The following is a 19,582-nucleotide window of genomic DNA, read 5'->3' as shown; positions in this document are numbered from 1 at the left end:
TCAGGGCCTTTCTCACCGGCCCTGCAATGTCTCCAAGACCTGTTGGAGACCAAGGAGACCAGTCGGAGACGTGTGGAGACTCTTTGAGATCTCCAAACGGTCTCGGACATCTCTGTGACCAGCGGCAACTCGATTCTCCAACTATTCCTCAGGCCGGTTAGAAAGGTCTTTTGTCTGCGCAGAATCAGTCCGAGCTGCAGACTCATCACAGCTATAACTGCACGTAAATGTAGTTCAGTTGAGTGAGAGAGGAGGACATTTCTCTGTGTTTGAAGAGTTATTGCTGCTGTAATAACGAGTAAAAGTATCATTGTCTGTCCTCACACTTCTCTCCTGTTCAGGGCGGAAGGAGTGGTCCTCGGACTGGGTGGAACCCACTCCTGATCCCACCTGGGTAAAGGTTGAAATCACCGTCTCGACCTCGCCCTCGCAGGGGGCCTGGCCTCCGCTTAAGTGTGACATCTACGTCAGCGAAGTGGTTCCCTTCGAGAAGCTCCCAGTCCGTCACTGTAAGCACAAACGGAGCGAGCCAAAAATGTGGTGCACCTTCATCTCCGGCGAGATGTGCTTCAGATACCCCTGCCCACAGTCGAGGATGTTGATTCCATTCAAATTCCCGAACGTGACTACAGAGTCTCCAATCAAACCCCAGAACGTGTCTACAGAGTCTCCGACCAAACCCCAGAACGTGTCTACAGAGTCTCTGACCAAACCACCGAACGTGTCTACAGAGTCTCCGACCTAACCCCAGAACGTGTCTACAGAGTCTCCGACCAAACCCCAGAACGTGTCTACAGAGTCTCCGACCAAACCCCAGAACGTGTCTACAGAGTCTCCGACCAAACCCCAGAACGTGACTACAGAGTCTCAAACCAAACCCCAGAACGTGACTACAGAGTCTCCGACCAAACCCCCGAACGTGACAACAGAGTCTCCGACCAAACCCCAGAACGTGTCTACAGAGTCTCCGACCAAACCCCAGAACGTGACTACAGAGTCTGACCACACCCCAGAACGTGTCTACAGAGTCTCCGACCAAACCCCAGAACGTGTCTACAGTGTCTCCGACCAAACCCCCGAACGTGTCTACAGAGTCTCCGACCAAACCCCAGAACGTGTCTACAGAGTCTCTGACCAAACCCCAGAACGTGTCTACAGAGTCTCCGACCAAACCCCAGAACGTGTCTACAGAGTCTCCAACCAAACCCCAGAACGTGTCTACAGAGTCTCCAACCAAACCCCAGAACGTGACTACAGAGTCTCTGACCAAACCCCAGAACGTGACTACAGAGTCTCTGACCAAACCCCAGAACGTGACTACAGAGTCTCCAATCAAACCCCAGAACGTGTCTACAGAGTCTCCGACCAAACCCCAGAACGTGACTACAGAGTCTCCGACCAAACCCCAGAACGTGTCTACAGAGTCTCAGACCAAACCCCAGAACGTGTCTACAGAGTCTCCGACCAAACCCCAGAACGTGTCTACAGAGTCTCCGACCAAACCCCAGAACGTGTCTACAGAGTCTCCGACCAAACCCCAGAACGTGTCTACAGAGTCTCTGACCAAACCCCCGAACGTGTCTACAGAGTCTCCGACCAAACCCCAGAACGTGTCTACAGAGTCTCCGACCAAACCCCAGAACGTGACTACAGTCTCCGACCAAACCCCAGAACGTGTCTACAGAGTCTCCCACCAAACCCCAGAACGTGTCTACAGAGTCTCCGACCAAACCCCAGAACGTGTCTACAGAGTCTCCGACCAAACCCCAGAACGTGTCTACAGAGTCTCCGACCAAACCCCAGAACGTGTCTACAGAGTCTCCGACCAAACCCCAGAACGTGTCTACAGAGTCTCCGACCAAACCCCCGAACGTGTCTACAGAGTCTCCGACCAAACCACAGAACGTGTCTACAGAGTCTCCGACCAAACCACAGAACGTGTCTACAGAGTCTCCGACCAAACCCTAGAACGTGTCTACAGAGTCTCCGACCAAACCCCAGAACGTGTCTACAGTGTCTCCAACCAAACCCCAGAACGTGTCTACAGTGTCTCCGACCAAACCCCAGAACGTGACTACAGAGTCTCCGACCAAACCCCAGAACGTGTCTACAGAGTCTCCGACCAAACCCCAGAACGTGTCTACAGAGTCTCTAATCAAACCCCAGAACGTGTCTACAGAGTCTCCGACCAAACCCCAGAACGTGTCTACAGTGTCTCCGACCAAACCCCAGAACGTGTCTACAGAGTCTCCGACCAAACCCCAGAAAGTGTCTACAGAGTCTCCGACCAAACCCCAGAATGTGACTACAGAGTCTCCGACCAAACCCCAGAACGTGTCTACAGAGTCTCCGACCAAAACCCCGAACGTGTCTACAGAGTCTCCGACCAAAACCCCGAACGTGTCTACAGAGTCTCCGACCAAACCCTAGAACGTGTCTACAGAGTCTCCAACCAAACCCTAGAACGTGTCTACAGAGTCTCCGACCAAACCCTAGAACGTGTCTACAGAGTCTCCAACCAAACCCTAGAACGTGTCTACAGAGTCTCCGACCAAACCCCTGAACGTGTCTACAGAGTCTCCGACCAAACCCCACGAGAGTGAAAGAAATCTAGGTCCAACTTCTGCAAAAGATCGGCATAAATATGAGGAAAAAGAACTTATTTTCGGGTTCAAAGCTCGATAAATCTGTCAGGAATTGGACCTGTGACCAGTTCTGTGGCTGCCTCGTGTTTCTTTGTACTTTTTCATTTCTTGCCGTCGTGTTTGTTCATATTAAAGTCAGTAAATAAATTCAACGTAACGTCATGAAGGTTTGAGTGAATCAATTAAAGTCGTAAAATCCAAAAGACGGCAAGTTATCGATGGCGGGAACACAGGGCTCAAAGATTAAAAGGACATTCCGACGCCGCCTGGGTCGCCTATGCCTTTGCTCAGAGGGATTTTAGTCCTGGTTTAGTTTTGGACAGAGTCAAATGCAGTGGTGGAAAGTAAAAAGTACACATTTGAGGTACTTTTACTTCACTCTAGTGCTTTTTATTATGGATACTTTTACTTTGATTTCTACTCTTTTTATGGTCCAGCTCTGGTTTAGTCCTTGTTTAGTCCTGGTTTAGTCCTGGTTTAGTCCTGGTTTAGTCCTGGTTTAGTCTTGGTTTAGTCTTGGTTTAGTCTTGGTTTAGTCTTGGTTTAGACCTGGTTTAGTCTTGGTTTAGTCCTGGTTTAGTCCTGGTTTAGTCCTGGTTTAGTCTTGGTTTAGTCTTGGTTTAGTCTTGGTTTAGTCCTGGTTTAGTCCTGGTTTAGTCTTGGTGTAGTCTTGGTTTAGTCCTGGTTTAGTCCTGGTTTAGTCCTGGTTTAGTCTTGGTTTAGTCTTGGTTTAGTCCTGGTTTAGACCTGGTTTAGTCTTGGTTTAGTCTTGGTTTAGTCCTGGTTTAGTCCTGGTTTAGTCTTGGTTTAGTCTTGGTTTAGTCTTGGTTTAGTCCTGGTTTAGTCCTGGTTTAGTTCTGGTTTAGTCTTGGTTTAGTCTTGGTTTAGTCTTGGTTTAGTCTTGGTTTAGTCTTGGTTTAGTCCTGGTTTAGTCCTGGTTTAGTCCTGGTTTAGTCCTGGTTTAGTCCTGGTTTAGTTCTGGTTTAGTCCTGGTTTAGACCCGGTTTAGTCTTGGTTTAGTCTTGGTTTAGACCTGGTTTAGTCCTGGTTTAGTCCTGGTTTAGTCTTGGTTTAGTCCTGGTTTAGTCCTGGTTTAGTCTTGGTTTAGTCCCGGTTTAGTCCCGGTTTAGTCCCGGTTTAGACCAGGTTTAGTCTTGGTTTAGTCCCGGTTTAGTCTTGGTTTAGTCTTGGTTTAGTCCTGGTTTAGTCTTGGTTTAGTCCTGGTTTAGTCCTGGTTTAGTCTTGGTTTATTTAGTCTTGGTTTAGTCTTGGTTTAGCCCTGGTTTAGCCTTGGTTTAGTCCTGGTTTAGTCCTGGTTTAGTCCTGGTTTAGTTCTGGTTTAGTTCTGGTTTAGTCCTGGTTTAGTCCTGGTTTAGTCCTGGTTTAGTCCTGGTTTAGTCCCGCATTAGACCTGCTTTAGTCCTGGTTTAGACCTGGTTTAGTCCTGGTTTAGTCCTGGTTTAGACCTGGTTTAGTCCTGGTTTAGTCCTGGTTTAGTCCTGGTTTAGTCCTTGTTTAGTCCTGGTTTAGTCTTGGTTTATTTAGTCTTGGTTTAGCCCTGGTTTAGCCTTGGTTTAGTCCTGGTTTAGTCCTGGTTTAGTCCTGGTTTAGTCCTGGTTTAGTTCTGGTTTAGTCCTGGTTTAGTCCTGGTTTAGTCCTGGTTTAGTCCTGGTTTAGTCCTGGTTTAGTCCTGGTTTAGACCTGGTTTAGTCCTGGTTTAGTCCTGGTTTAGTCCCGCATTAGACCTGCTTTAGTCCTGGTTTAGACCTGGTTTAGTCTTGGTTTAGACCTGGTTTAGTCCTGGTTTAGTCCTGGTTTAGTCCTGCTTTAGTCCTGGTTTAGTCCAGGTTTAGTCCTTGTTTAGTCCAGGTTTAGTCTTGGTTTAGCTCTTGTTTAGTCCTGGTTTAGTCCTGGTTTAGTCCTGGTTTAGTCCTGGTTTAGTCCAGGTTTAGTCTTGGTTTAGCTCTTGTTTAGTCCTGGTTTAGTCCTGGTTTAGTCTTGGTTTAGTCCTGGTTTAGTCCTGGTTTAAACCTGGTTTAGTCCTGGTTTAGCCCTGGTTTAGTCCTGGTTTAGTCCTGGTTTAGTCTTGGTTTAGTCCTGGTTTAGTCCTGGTTTAGTCCTGGTTTAGTCCTGGTTTAGTCCTGGTTTAGTCCCGGTTTAGTCCCGGTTTAGTCCCGGTTTAGTCCCGGTTTAGTCCCGGTTTAGTCCCGGTTTAGTCCCGGTTTAGTCCCGGTTTAGTCCCGGTTTAGTCCCGGTTTAGTCCCGGTTTAGCCCCGGTTTAGTCCCGGTTTAGTCTTGGTTTAGTCCTGGTTTAGTCCTGGTTTAGTCCTGGTTTAGTCCTGGTTTAGTCCTGGTTTAGTCTTGGTTTAGTCCCGGTTTAGTCCCGGTTTAGTCCCGGTTTAGTCCCGGTTTAGTCCCGGTTTAGTCCCGGTTTAGTCCTGGTTTAGTCCTGGTTTAGTTCTGGTTTAGTCCTGGTTTAGTCCTGGTTTAGTCTTGGTTTAGTCCCGGTTTAGTCCCGGTTTAGTCCCGGTTTAGTCCCGGTTTAGTCCCGCTTTAGTCCAGGTTTAGTCCCGGTTTAGTCCTGCTTTAGTCCTGGTTTAGTCCTGGTTTAGTCCTGGTTTAGTCCTGGTTTAGTCCTGGTTTAGTCCCGGTTTAGTCCAGGTTTAGTCCAGGTTTAGTCCAGGTTTAGTCCAGGTTTAGTCCCGCTTTAGTCCAGGTTTAGTCCTGGTTTAGTCCTGGTTTAGTCCCGCTTTAGTCCAGGTTTAGTCCTGGTTTAGTCCTGGTTTAGTCCTGGTTTAGTCTTGGTTTAGTCCTGGTTTAGTCCCGGTTTAGTCTTGGTTTAGTCTTGGTTTAGTCCTGGTTTAGTCCAGGTTTAGTCTTGGTTTAGTCCCGGTTTAGTCCCGGTTTAGTCCAGGTTTAGACCTGGTTTAGTCCCGGTTTAGTCCTGGTTTAGTCCTGGTTTAGTCCTGGTTTAGTCTTGGTTTAGTCCCGGTTTAGTCCCGGTTTAGTCCAGGTTTAGACCTGCTTTAGTCCAGGTTTAGTCCTGGTTTAGTCCCGGTTTAGTCCCGGTTTAGTCCAGGTTTAGACCTGCTTTAGTCCAGGTTTAGTCCTGGTTTAGTCCTGGTTTAGTCCTGGTTTAGTCTTGGTTTAGTCCTGGTTTAGTCCCGGTTTAGTCTTGGTTTAGTCCTGGTTTAGTCCAGGTTTAGTCTTGGTTTAGTCCCGGTTTAGTCCCGGTTTAGTCCCGGTTTAGTCCCGGTTTAGTCCCGGTTTAGTCCTGGTTTAGTCCTGGTTTAGTCCTGGTTTAGTCCTGGTTTAGTCTTGGTTTAGTCTTGGTGTAGTCTTGGTTTAGTCCTGGTTTAGTCCTGGTTTAGTCCTGGTTTAGTCCTGGTTTAGTTCTGGTTTAGTCCTGGTTTAGTCCTGGTTTAGTCTTGGTTTAGTCTTGGTTTAGTCCCGGTTTAGTCCCGGTTTAGTCCCGGTTTAGTCCCGCTTTAGTCCAGGTTTAGTCCCGGTTTAGTCCTGCTTTAGTCCTGGTTTAGTCCTGGTTTAGTCCTGGTTTAGTCCTGGTTTAGTCCTGGTTTAGTCCCGGTTTAGTCCAGGTTTAGTCCAGGTTTAGTCCAGGTTTAGTCCAGGTTTAGTCCCGCTTTAGTCCAGGTTTAGTCCTGGTTTAGTCCTGGTTTAGTCCCGCTTTAGTCCAGGTTTAGTCCTGGTTTAGTCCTGGTTTAGTCCTGGTTTAGTCTTGGTTTAGTCCTGGTTTAGTCCCGGTTTAGTCTTGGTTTAGTCTTGGTTTAGTCCTGGTTTAGTCCAGGTTTAGTCTTGGTTTAGTCCCGGTTTAGTCCCGGTTTAGTCCAGGTTTAGACCTGGTTTAGTCCCGGTTTAGTCCTGGTTTAGTCCTGGTTTAGTCCTGGTTTAGTCTTGGTTTAGTCCCGGTTTAGTCCCGGTTTAGTCCAGGTTTAGACCTGCTTTAGTCCAGGTTTAGTCCTGGTTTAGTCCCGGTTTAGTCCCGGTTTAGTCCAGGTTTAGACCTGCTTTAGTCCAGGTTTAGTCCTGGTTTAGTCCTGGTTTAGTCCTGGTTTAGTCTTGGTTTAGTCCTGGTTTAGTCCCGGTTTAGTCTTGGTTTAGTCCTGGTTTAGTCCAGGTTTAGTCTTGGTTTAGTCCCGGTTTAGTCCCGGTTTAGTCCCGGTTTAGTCCCGGTTTAGTCCTGGTTTAGTCCTGGTTTAGTCCTGGTTTAGTTCTGGTTTAGTCCTGGTTTAGTCTTGGTTTAGTCTTGGTGTAGTCTTGGTTTAGTCCTGGTTTAGTCCTGGTTTAGTCCTGGTTTAGTCCTGGTTTAGTTCTGGTTTAGTCCTGGTTTAGACCCGGTTTAGTCTTGGTTTAGTCTTGGTTTAGTCCCGGTTTAGTCCCGGTTTAGTCCCGCTTTAGTCCAGGTTTAGTCCTGCTTTAGTCCTGCTTTAGTCCCGGTTTAGTCCCGGTTTAGTCCCGGTTTAGTCCCGGTTTAGTCCCGGTTTAGTCTTGGTTTAGTCCTGGTTTAGTCCTGGTTTAGTCCTGGTTTAGTCCCGGTTTAGTCCCGGTTTAGTCCCGGTTTAGTCCCGGTTTAGTCCCGGTTTAGTCTTGGTTTAGTCCCGGTTTAGTCTTGGTTTAGTCCTGCTTTAGTCCCGGTTTAGTCTTGGTTTAGTCCTGGTTTAGTCCTGGTTTAGTCCTGGTTTAGTCCCGGTTTAGTCCCGGTTTAGTCCCGGTTTAGTCCCGGTTTAGTCCCGGTTTAGTCCCGGTTTAGTCCCGGTTTAGTCCTGGTTTAGTCCTGGTTTAGTCCTGGTCTAGTCCTGGTTTAGTCCTGGTTTAGTCCTGGTTTAGTCCTGGTTTAGTCCTGGTTTAGTCCTGGTTTAGTCCTGAGAGGCCCTGAGCTGCAGTACACACAGTTCGCCTGTAGAGGGCCTGAGCTGCAGGTTTATCAGCAGCAAAGAGGGAATTTGATGGGAGTGAAATACTTTTACTTTTTACTTGTAAAGTACCTTTGCCAGTGGATACTTTTGAACTTTTCCTTGAGTAGAAGAACTTAACCTCTTACCACCCGCCTAAACCGAATGTGTAACAACTCATTTGAAAGCTAAGACCCACAAAACTGATCTTTTTCCTCGCGTTGTTGCTGTGTTTTGTCACCTTTTTATTTTATTTTTTTGTCACATTTTTGTTGAATTTTTGTTGAATTTTTGTTACTTTTTTGTTGAATTTTTGTCACATTTTTGTTGATTTTTTGTCACATTTTTGTTGAATTTTTGTCACTTTTTTGTTGATTTTTTGTCACTTTTTTGTTGATTTATTGTCACTTTTTTGTTGAATTTTTGTCACTTTTTTGTTGATTTTTTGTCACATTTTTGTTAAATTTTTGTCACTTTTTTGTTGAATTTTTGTCACTTTTTTGTTGAATTTTTGTCACTTTTTTGTTGATTTATTGTCACTTTTTGGTTGAATTTTTGTCACATTTTTGTTGATTTTTTGTCACATTTTTGTTGAATTTTTGTCACATTTTTGTTGAATTTTTGTTACTTTTTTGTTGAATTTTTGTCACTTTTTTGTTGATTTTTTGTCACTTTTTTGCTGATTTTTTGTCATTTTTTTGTTGATTTTTTGTCATTTTTTTGTTGATTTTTTGTCATTTTTTTGTTGATTTCTTGACACATTTTTATTGAGTTTTTGTCACATTTTTGTAGAATTTTTGTCACATTTTTGTCACATTCTTGTCGCGTTTACATCCTTGTTTTCTTCTCATATTTGTGGCTGTTTTGCTGCTTCTTTCCCCAAGAATCTTTTTGATTAGGGTAAAGCCAAACTGGAGACAATGGGATCCGTTCAGGTGGGAGTTAAGAGGTAAATGTGTTGCTCTTTTACCCCAGTCCTGGTCACATGAGGGGGGGTCTGCAGATGACGTCCCTTCGAAGGTACACTCTCCCACATAATCCGTGACTCAGAGGCGGATCTGGGACAGGAGAAAGTTTAGACGTGAATGAACTGATTTGTTTTTCTCCATCCAGGACATTTTGCACAATCGGGGACACAAACCCTGAAACATTAACCCTTCTGCAAACGGAGCCGAGAACCCTGGACTTCGCTCGGACCGAGGGGGCGACGGATCCGCGAGGCTTTAAAACCCGGGGGCCGCTCGGTCCAGGGCAAAGACTCACACGGGACGAGATGAAGACGCTGCTGCTGCTGCTGACGGCGCTGGCGGCGCTGGCGTGGAGCGGGACGCGAGCCCAGAGCGAGCTGGACTACGACGACTACGGCACGGTGAGAACAAAAACATTTATACGCCGCGGTGAGACCAAAAACATTTATACGCCGCGGTGAGACCAAAAACATTTATACGCCGCGGTGAGACCAAAAACATTTATACGACGACTACGGCACGGTGAGAACAAAAACATTTATACGCCGCGGTGAGACTAACACGGCCTTAAAAACATGCTTTAGGTCAAAATAATGACTGGGCACCGTTTAACCAGTGTGGCATTGTACTGTAGGTTCTTCCGGTAAATTATTTAAGTAAATTATAAATATTAAATTTTTATATTCAAGTTATGAAAGAAAGAAACATTTTTTTAAAAACTGGGGGGAAAAAGAAACATTTGGGGGGAAAAAATCTGGGGAAAAAATGTGGAATAAAAAAAAAAAAAACGGGCAAAAACAGCAATTAAACTCTTAACACCTGCCTGAACCGAGAGCATTTTATCCAGTTGGGCTTTAACCCCAATCCAAAAGCCTCTGGAAAAAAATAGCAACAAAACTGAGACGAAAACAATGATGGAAATGTGACAAAAATGTGACAAAAAAATTATAAAAAATTGAAGAGAAAATTGACGAAAAAATTACAAAAATGTGACAAAAAACCGAGAAAATATTGACAAAAAAGTGACAAAAAATGGATGAAAAAGTGGCAAAAATGTCACAAGAAATTGACAAAAATGTGATAAAAATTAGACAAAAAAATTACAAAAAAATTACAAAAAAATTACAAAAAAATTACAAAAAAATTACAAAAAAATTACAAAAAATTACAAAAAATGACAAAAAATGTGACCAAAAAAATGACAAAAATGTGACAAAAAAATTACAAACATTTGACAAAAAATGTGATAAAAAATGACAAAAAAATGATGGAAAAAAAATCTGATGACGTGAGGAAAAAGATCCTCTCGGTTCAGGCGGGAGTTAAGAGGTTAAGGTCGGCTCACACTACCCGACTTTTATGCCCGATTTCGCTCTAACTCTCAGTCGTGCCGAGTCTAATCGAGTCGTGTCGTGTAGTGTGGGGGGGTCGTGTAGTGTAGGGGGGGTCGTGGAGTGTGGGGGGGTCGTGTAGTGTGGGTGGTAGAAAGACGCGACGAGACTCCAGTCGTAGGAAATCAAACATGGGAGAAACGTGGGTGATTTTACCGACACAAACGTGAATGACAGAGTGATATAAAGACAGAAAAACACCGCCGCGCCTCCTTTTTTCACTTCTCTGTTAAACCAGCGGCACAAACAACTCATTTTATAACTTTATATCACCAAAAGTTCACAACAACCACCTTTTCCAGCTACATTTCAACCACGAACACAGTTTAGCGGCACTTACTGAGTTTGGAGACGAACTGTTTAGCTTCACCACAATGCTAACGGCAGCTAACGGCAGCTAGCCTCCCCGCTTTCTCCTCCGTCTCCTCCGCTGTCTCCTCCGTCTCCTCCGCTGTCTCCTCCATCTCGTCTCCTTTTCTTATTAAATCCACTGAAATACGTCCCGCTTCTTCCTGTCGCCACCTTTTATCTCCATTTGACAGAACTATAGCCCAGTTGAAGCTTGGTAGTAGCAGTAAGCTAGCGCTGCGGTGTTGTGACATAGTTGACACCGTTGACCAATCGGGACCCGCACACGTTATACCGCGCTCACAAACACAGGCCTGTCTTTGCGGATTTGGGGTCAGTTTTCGAAGCCGTAGAGACGACAGACGCTTTTTGTCACATTTTTCAAAAATTTTCGTCACTTTTCGGTCAAAATGTTGTCAATATTTTGTCACTTTTTTGTTACTTTTTTTTTTTTTTTCACTTTATTGTCACATTTTCATCCGTGTTTCCCTCTCAGTTTTGTTGCTATTTACACTCTTTTTCCAGAAGCTTTTGGATTGGGGTAAAGCCAAACTGTAGAAAATATGCTCTGTTCAGGTGGAGGTTAAGGGATTAAAAAATAGAAAAATAGAAAATAGAAAAAGGAAAAAATTGTGCAGAAATGTGAAAAAAAAAAGTTTGATAAAAAAAAATGACGGGCAAAAAACAATAAAAAATGGGTAAATCTAGGAGAAAAGAGATGAAAAAAGAGCAATAAATTCAGCAAAAATAAAAATAAAAAATAGGGAGTTATTGTTGACAAATTCACAATTAAAATAAGAAACACTGAAATGAAAAAAGGCGACGGAATAATAATATTTTAAGTTTGTTTATTGTTTAAATGTTTTAATGCTGCCCTTTGTTTTTCTGCAGGACGGGAAAAAGGCGGCTTCGGTGAGTGACTTTTACTTACTTTTAATCTGTTTTTATTTCTTTCCCCTCGTTAGCATGTAGCCTCTCGTTCACATGTAGCCCCTCGTTAGCAAGTAGCCTCTCGTTAGCATGTAGCCCCTCATTAGCATGTAGCTTCTCGTTAGCATGTAAGCCCCTCGTTAGTATGTAGCCTCTCGTTAGCATGTAGCCTCTCGTTAGAATGTACCCCCTCGTTAGCATGTAGCCCCTCATTAGCATGTAGCCCCTCATTAGCATGTACCCCCTCGTTAGCATGTAGCTTCTCGTTAGCATGTAAGCCCCTCGTTAGCATGTAGCTTCTCGTTAGCATGTAAGCCCCTCGTTAGCATGTAGCCTCTCATTAGCATGTAGCCTCTCATTAGCATGTAGCCTCTCGTTAGAATGTAGCCTCTCGTTAGCATGTAGCCCCTCATTAGCATGTAGCCCCTCATTAGCATGTAGCCCCTCATTAGCATGTAGCCCCTCATTAGCATGTAGCCCCTCGTTAGCATGTAGCCCCTCATTAGCATGTAGCCTCTCGTTAGAATGTAGCCTCTCGTTAGCATGTAGCCCCTCGTTAGCATGTAGCCCCTCGTTAGCATGTAGGCCCTCGTTAGCATGTAGCCCCTCGTTAGCATGTAGCCCCTCATTAGCATGTAGCCTCTCGTTAGCATGTAGCCTCTCCTCCTCTCCTCTATGGGGCCAAACGGAGGTGAAGTTAGAAACGACCATAGCTCTTCCACGTTCCCCTGTGGATTTTCTATATTGCTACGTTAGCGTATAACGGCGTCTGTGCTGTGTTTACGTGACTGAGCACACGTGTAAAGAACATACCTCAGTATGTAAAAACACTGGCCTGTTCTTTTAAATGAGCTGCATAAATAAAGTGATGATTTTCAATAATAAAATAATGACTTGTCGTTCAGAACAACACGGTGGACGCCCGAGGACACCGCCCCCTGAACCGCGGCCGAGAGGTTTATATGACCAACCGCTACAACCCCCCCCCCATCAGCTCCGGGAGCAGGTATTATACTACTACTACTGCAAGTACTACTGCAAATACTACTACAGCCGCTACACCACCCCTACTACTACTCCAAAAAAATAATAATAATCGGAACCAGGCTTTAAGCAGTTCAAGGTCTAAGTGCTCATTGAAACGCTGTTTACCAAGAGTCTTCTGGAGTCTGGCCACTAGGGGGTGGTATTACAGCCCTTTCCTCACCCAGGGGTTTCCAGGAGAAACAGGAAGTTGTGGTTTGTTTGAGGTGTGACGTTAACGTGTGGTTCCTGTGGTTCAGGTACCGCGGCCGCCCGGGGACCACCACCACCACCGGGACAGTGGAGCAGGAGAAGGTGGAGCAGCCGGAGAGCGGAGGGTGCACCCACGCCATGGAGGAGATGGTACGACAACCAGGACTAAAGCAGGACTAAACCGGGACTAAAGCAGGACTAAAGCGGGACTAAAGCAGGACTAAACCAGGACTAAACCGGGACTAAAGCAGGACTAAAGCAGGACTAAAGCAGGACTAAAGCAGGACTAAAGCAGGACTAAACCGGGACTAAACCGGGACTAAACCGGGACTAAACCGGGACTAAAGCGGGACTAAACCAGGACTAAACCAGGACTAAACTGGGACTAAACCAGGACTAAACCGGGACTAAAGCAGGACTAAACCGGGACTAAACCAGGACTAAACCAGGACTAAACCAGGACTAAAGCAGGACTAAACCGGGACTAAACCAGGACTAAACCAGGACTAAACCAGGACTAAACCAGGACTAAACCAGGACTAAACCGGGACTAAAGCAGGACTAAACCAGGACTAAACCAGGACTAAACCGGGACTAAACCAGGACTAAACCAGGACTAAACCGGGACTAAAGCAGGACTAAACCGGGACTAAAGCAGGACTAAAGCAGGACTAAACCAGGACTAAACCGGGACTAAACCAGGACTAAACCGGGACTAAACCGGGACTAAAGCAGGACTAAACCGGGACTAAAGCAGGACTAAACCAGGACTAAACCAGGACTAAACCGGGACTAAACCAGGACTAAACCGGGACTAAAGCGGGACTAAACCGGGACTAAAGCAGGACTAAAGCAGGACTAAACCAAGACTAAACCGGGACTAAACCGGGACTAAACTGGGACTAAACCAGGACTAAACCGGGACTAAACCGGGACTAAAGCAGGACTAAAGCGGGACTAAAGCGGGACTAAACCGGGACTAAACCAAGACTAAACCGGGACTAAACCAGGACTAAAGCAGGACTAAACCAGGACTAAAGCAGGACTAAACTGGGACTAAACGGGGACTAAAGCAGGACTAAAGCAGGACTAAACCAGGACTAAAGCAGGACTAAACTGGGACTAAACTGGGACTAAAGCAGGACTAAAGCAGGACTAAACCGGGACTAAAGCAGGACTAAACCAGGACTAAACCAGGACTAAACCAGGACTAAACCAGGACTAAAGCAGGACTAAACCAGGACTAAAGCAGGACTAAACCAGGACTAAACCGGGACTAAACTGGGACTAAAGCAGGACTAAAGCAGGACTAAAGCAGGACTAAACCAGGACTAAACCGGGATTAAACCGGGACTAAAGCAGGACTAAACCAGGACTAAACCAGGACTAAACCAGGACTAAAGCAGGACTAAAGCAGGACTAAACCAGGACTAAAGCAGGACTAAAGCAGGACTAAAGCAGGACTAAACCAGGACTAAACCAGGACTAAACCAGGACTAAACCAGGACTAAACCGGGACTAAACCGGGACTAAAGCAGGACTAAAGCAGGACTAAACCAGGACTAAAGCAGGACTAAAGCAGGACTAAAGCAGGACTAAACCAGGACTAAAGCAGGACTAACCGGTCCTGTTTCCTCCTCAGGGCGTGCTGTGTCCCAACGGCTGTGAGCTGAAGACGATGCTGCAGAAACAGGAGAAGAACGTCAAAAACGTGAGAAAGATCTGCTCCTTTTCAAACTCCTCCTGTAGACGAACGACGTCATTACGAGGAACAAGAACCACATTAACCCGAACTGTTTCTCCCAGAGCGTCGGGGAACTGCGCCCCCAGGTGGACGACCTGTCACGGAACTCCAACAACATCTACAACTACGTCTCCACGATGTCGTCCAACCTGAGGGAGCGGCAGAGGGTCCTCAACGGTGAGGACCAGGGTCCGGGGCTCCTTTTCTTCACTTCCCTTTCTCATAAAGGCGTCACATGAGCCTGTGTTTGCAGAGAACAACCACATCGTGGGGCAGTACACGGACCGCGTGGAGGAGCAGCACGTCTACATCAAGGAGTCCGTGGACACTCTGCTGCCGTCCAACATCAGAGTGCTGCAGGTGAGGACCCGCGTTTAAAGGGATGGTTCAGGATCTCTGACACAGGTCCTCGTTATCCAGAGTGCTGCAGGTGAGGACCCGCGTTTAAAGGGATGGTTCAGGATCTCTAACACAGGTCCTCATTATCCAGAGTGCTGCAGGTGAGGACCCGCGCGTAAAGGGATGGTTCAGGATCTCTGACACAGGGCCTCATTATCCAGAGTGCTGCAGGTGAGGACCCGCGCTTAAAGGGATGGTTCAGGATCTCTGACACAGGGCCTCATTATCCAGAGTGCTGCAGGTGAGGACCCGCGCTTAAAGGGATAGTTCAGGATCTCTAACACAGGGCCTCATTATCCAGAGTGCTGCAGGTGAGGACCCGCGCTTAAAGGGATAGTTCAGTATCTCTGACACAGGTCCTCATTATCCAGAGTGCTGCAGGTGAGGACCCGCGCGTAAAGGGATGGTTCAGGATCTCTGACACAGGTCCTCATTATCCAGAGTGCTGCAGGTGAGGACCCGCGTTTAAAGGAAACGTTCAGGATCTCTGACACAGGCCTCATTATCCAGAGTGCTGCAGGTGAGGACCCGCGCTTAAAGGGATGGTTCAGGATCTCTAACACAGGGCCTCATTATCCAGAGTGCTGCAGGTGAGGACCCGCGCGTAAAGGGATGGTTCAGGATCTCTGACACAGGTCCTCATTATCCAGAGTGCTGCAGGTGAGGACCCGCGCGTAAAGGGATAGTTCAGGCTCTCTGACACAGGCCTCGTTATCCAGAGTGCTGCAGGTGAGGACCCACGTTTAAAGGGATGGTTCAGGATCTCTAACACAGGTCCTCGTTATCCAGAGTGCTGCAGGTGAGGACCCGCGTTTAAAGGGATAGTTCAGGCTCTCTGACACAGGCCTCGTTATCCAGAGTGCTGCAGGTGAGGACCCGCGTTTAAAGGGATAGTTCAGGATCTCTGACACAGGCTTCATTATCCAGAGTGCTGCAGGTGAGGACCCGCGTTTAAAGGGATAGTTCAGGATGTCTGACACAGGGCCTCATTATCCAGAGTGCTGCAGGTGAGGACCCGCGCTTAAAGGGATAGTTCAGGATCTCTGACACAGGTCCTCATTTCCTACCTATCCACAGTGTTTTTTTAATTTTAATTCATGCAGAGTTTAGTGGTGCTAGGCTTGTGCTAGGCTACCAGTTACCATAGACATGCACTAGCCTAGCATTAGCCTAGCGCTAGCCTAGCACCACTAAACGAAAATGCCAATCAGTTTAATCAGGATTTTAAAGGCCGAAACTGACTTTAGCGGTGAGTGGCGTCAGAGTCATGTGGGTAAATGCGGCGGCGTCTGTGCAGAGCGTCCTGGAGAAGGTCCGGCAGAAGATCCTGAAGCTGGAGAAGGCTCTTCAGAAGCAGAACGAGGCCTGTCAGGAGCCGTGCACCAGCAAGTGCCCCATCCCCGTGGTGTCCGGTAAACTTACACTCCTTTAAATCATCTGAATGTCAAATGTCATGATTTAAATAACTCCTCCTCCCCCTCCTCCTCCTCCTCCTCCTCCTCCTCCTCGTCTGGTTGCAGGTAAAGAGTGTGAGGACGTGTTCCGTCGCGGCGGAGTCGACTCTCAGATGTATTTGGTTCAGCCCGACCCTCTGCTCCCGTCGTACAGGGTTTACTGCGACCAGAGCACGCAGAACGGAGGTACGGCTGCCAACACCCCGTTATACATCACACACCCCGAGAAACGCCACACACAGACTCACAGACACTGATACCCGTCACTCAGACTCACAGACGCCAGCCCGCGCCCTGATACCCGTCACTCAGACTCACAGACGCTGATACCCGTCACTCAGACTCACAGACGCCAGCCCGCGCCCTGATACCCGTCACTCAGACTCACAGACGCTGATACCCGTCACTCAGACTCACAGACGCCAGCCCGCGCTCTGATACCCGTCTCTCTCTCTCAGGCTGGCTGCTGGTCCAGAGCCGTTTGGACGGCAGCGTGGACTTCGGGCGACGCTGGGACGATTATCGCCGTGGGTTCGGGAACATCGCCTTCGACGTCGGCAAAGGGCACTGCGAGACGCCAGGTACGGCAGAGTGTTAGCCCTGTAGCAGAGTGTTAGCCCTGTAGCAGAGTGTTAGCCCTGTAGCAGAGTGTTAGCCCTGTAGCAGAGTGTTAGCCCTGTGGCAGAGTGTTAGCCCTGTAGCAGAGTGTTAGCCCTGTAGCAGAGTGTTAGCCCTGTAGCAGAGTGTTAGCCCTGTAGCAGAGTGTTAGCCCTGTAGCAGAGTGGTTAGCCCTGTAGCAGAGTGTTAGCCCTGTAGCAGAGTGTTAGCCCTGTAGCAGAGTGGTTAGCCCTGTAGCAGAGTGTTAGCCCTGTAGCAGAGTGTTAGCCCTGTAGCAGAGTGTTAGCCCTGTAGCAGAGTGGTTAGCCCTGTAGCAGAGTGTTAGCCCTGTAGCAGAGTGGTTAGCCCTGTAGTAGAGTGTTAGCCCTGTAGTAGAGTGTTAGCCCTGTAGCAGAGTGTTAGCCCTGTAGTAGAGTGTTAGCCCTGTAGTAGAGTGTTAGCCCTGTAGCAGAGTGTTAGCCCTGTAGCAGAGTGTTAGCGCTGTAGCAGAGTGTTAGCCCTGTGGCAGAGTGTTAGCCCTGTGGCAGAGTGTTAGCGCTGTAGCAGAGTGTTAGCCCTGTGGCAGAGTGTTAGCCCTGTAGCAGAGTGTTAGCCCTGTAGCAGAGTGTTAGCCCTGTAGCAGAGTGTTAGCCCTGTGGCAGAGTGTTAGCGCTGTAGCAGAGTGTTAGCCCTGTGGCAGAGTGTTAGCCCTGTAGCAGAGTGGTTAGCCCTGTAGCAGAGTGTTAGCCCTGTAGCAGAGTGGTTAGCCCTGTAGCAGAGTGTTAGCCCTGTAGCAGAGTGTTAGCCCTGTAGCAGAGTGGTTAGCCCTGTAGCAGAGTGGTTAGCCCTGTAGCAGAGTGTTAGCCCTGTAGCAGAGTGGTTAGCCCTGTAGTAGAGTGTTAGCCCTGTAGCAGAGTGTTAGCCCTGTAGCAGAGTGTTAGCCCTGTGGCAGAGTGTTAGCCCTGTAGCAGAGTGTTAGCCCTGTAGCAGAGTGTTAGCCCTGTAGCAGAGTGTTAGCCCTGTGGCAGAGTGTTAGCCCTGTAGCAGAGTGTTAGCCCTGTAGCAGAGTGGTTAGCCCTGTAGCAGAGTGTTAGCCCTGTAGCAGAGTGTTAGCCCTGTAGCAGAGTGTTAGCCCTGTAGCAGAGTGTTAGCCCTGTGGCAGAGTGTTAGCCCTGTAGCAGAGTGGTTAGCCCTGTAGCAGAGTGTTAGCCCTGTAGCAGAGTGTTAGCCCTGTAGCAGAGTGTTAGCCCTGTGGCAGAGTGTTAGCCCCGTAGCAGAGTGTTAGCCCCGTAGCAGAGTGTTAGCCCTGTAGTAGAGTGTTAGCCCTGTAGCAGAGTGTTAGCCCTGTAGCAGAGTGTTAGCCCTGTACCAGAGTGTTAGCCCTGTAGCAGAGTGGTTAGCCCTGTAGCAGAGTGTTAGCCCTGTAGCAGAGTGTTAGCCCTGTAGCAGAGTGTTAGCCCTGTGGCAGAGTGTTAGCCCTGTAGCAGAGTGTTAGCCCTGTAGCAGAGTGTTAGCCCTGTAGCAGAGTGTTAGCCCTGTGGCAGAGTGTTAGCCCTGTAGCAGAGTGTTAGCCCTGTAGCAGAGTGTTAGCCCTGTGGCAGAGTGTTAGCCCTGCTGTGGCAGAGTGTTAGCCCTGTGGCAGAGTGTTAGCGCTGTAGCAGAGTGTTAGCCCTGTGGCAGAGTGTTAGCCCTGTAGCAGAGTGGTTAGCCCTGTAGCAGAGTGTTAGCCCTGTAGCAGAGTGTTAGCCCTGTAGCAGAGTGTTAGCCCTGTAGCAGAGTGGTTAGCCCTGTAGCAGAGTGGTTAGCCCTGTAGCAGAGTGTTAGCCCTGTAGCAGAGTGGTTAGCCCTGTAGTAGAGTGTTAGCCCTGTAGCAGAGTGTTAGCCCTGTAGCAGAGTGTTAGCCCTGTGGCAGAGTGTTAGCCCTGTAGCAGAGTGTTAGCCCTGTAGCAGAGTGTTAGCCCTGTAGCAGAGTGTTAGCCCTGTGGCAGAGTGTTAGCCCTGTAGCAGAGTGTTAGCCCTGTAGCAGAGTGGTTAGCCCTGTAGCAGAGTGTTAGCCCTGTAGCAGAGTGTTAGCCCTGTAGCAGAGTGTTAGCCCTGTAGCAGAGTGTTAGCCCTGTGGCAGAGTGTTAGCCCTGTAGCAGAGTGGTTAGCCCTGTAGCAGAGTGTTAGCCCTGTAGCAGAGTGTTAGCCCTGTAGCAGAGTGTTAGCCCTGTGGCAGAGTGTTAGCCCTGTAGTAGAGTGTTAGCCCTGTAGCAGAGTGTTAGCCTTGTAGCAGAGTGTTAGCCCTGTGGCAGAGTGGTTAGCCCTGTAGTAGAGTGTTAGCCCTGTAGCAGAGTGTTAGCCTTGTAGCAGAGTGTTAGCCCTGTGGCAGAGTGTTAGCCCTGTGGCAGAGTGTTAGCCCTGTAGCAGAGTGTTAGCCCTGTGGCAGAGTGGTTAGCCCTGTAGCAGAGTGTTAGCCCTGTAGCAGAGTGTTAGCCTTGTAGCAGAGTGTTAGCCCTGTGGCAGAGTGGTTAGCCCTGTAGCAGAGTGTTAGCCCTGTAGCAGAGTGTTAGCCCTGTAGCAGAGTGTTAGCCCTGTAGTAGAGTGTTAGCCCTGTGGCAGAGTGGTTAGCCCTGTAGTAGAGTGTTAGCCCTGTAGCAGAGTGTTAGCCTTGTAGCAGAGTGTTAGCCCTGTGGCAGAGTGGTTAGCCCTGTAGTAGAGTGTTAGCCCTGTAGCAGAGTGTTAGCCCTGTAGTAGAGTGTTAGCCCTGTAGCAGAGTGTTAGCCCTGTAGCAGAGTGGTTAGCCCTGTAGCAGAGTGTTAGCCCTGTGGCAGAGTGTTAGCCCTGTAGCAGAGTGTTAGCCCTGTGGCAGAGTGGTTAGCCCTGTAGTAGAGTGTTAGCCCTGTAGCAGAGTGTTAGCCCTGTAGCAGAGTGTTAGCCTTGTAGCAGAGTGTTAGCCCTGTAGCAGAGTGGTTAGCCCT

The 19,582-nt window shown here is 47.9% G+C and overlaps 1 protein-coding gene across 1 annotated transcript in view; it reads left to right on the top strand.

Moving 5' to 3' along the window:
- Positions 1-12,111: 12,111 nt before the first annotated feature.
- fgb (fibrinogen beta chain) overlaps positions 12,112-19,582 on the top strand; it is a gene marked incomplete at its 3' end in the record, with an annotated part of 18,899 nt that continues 11,428 nt past the window's right edge. The window contains exons 1-8 of the mRNA XM_079579742.1: positions 12,112-12,198; positions 12,476-12,578; positions 14,071-14,139; positions 14,235-14,349; positions 14,426-14,532; positions 15,869-15,983; positions 16,092-16,211; positions 16,484-16,606. Coding sequence (XP_079435868.1) covers positions 12,155-12,198; positions 12,476-12,578; positions 14,071-14,139; positions 14,235-14,349; positions 14,426-14,532; positions 15,869-15,983; positions 16,092-16,211; positions 16,484-16,606 — 796 coding nt within the window. The 5' untranslated portion in view covers positions 12,112-12,154. The remainder of the gene's footprint in view (positions 12,199-12,475; positions 12,579-14,070; positions 14,140-14,234; positions 14,350-14,425; positions 14,533-15,868; positions 15,984-16,091; positions 16,212-16,483; positions 16,607-19,582) is intronic.

The sequence above is a fragment of the Gobius niger genome, assembly GCF_951799975.1.
Source record: "Gobius niger genome assembly, chromosome: 21".
Taxonomy (NCBI): domain Eukaryota; kingdom Metazoa; phylum Chordata; class Actinopteri; order Gobiiformes; family Gobiidae; genus Gobius; species Gobius niger.
Note: the sequence above shows the minus strand (reverse complement) of the source record. Positions and strands in the feature narration are given on the sequence as shown.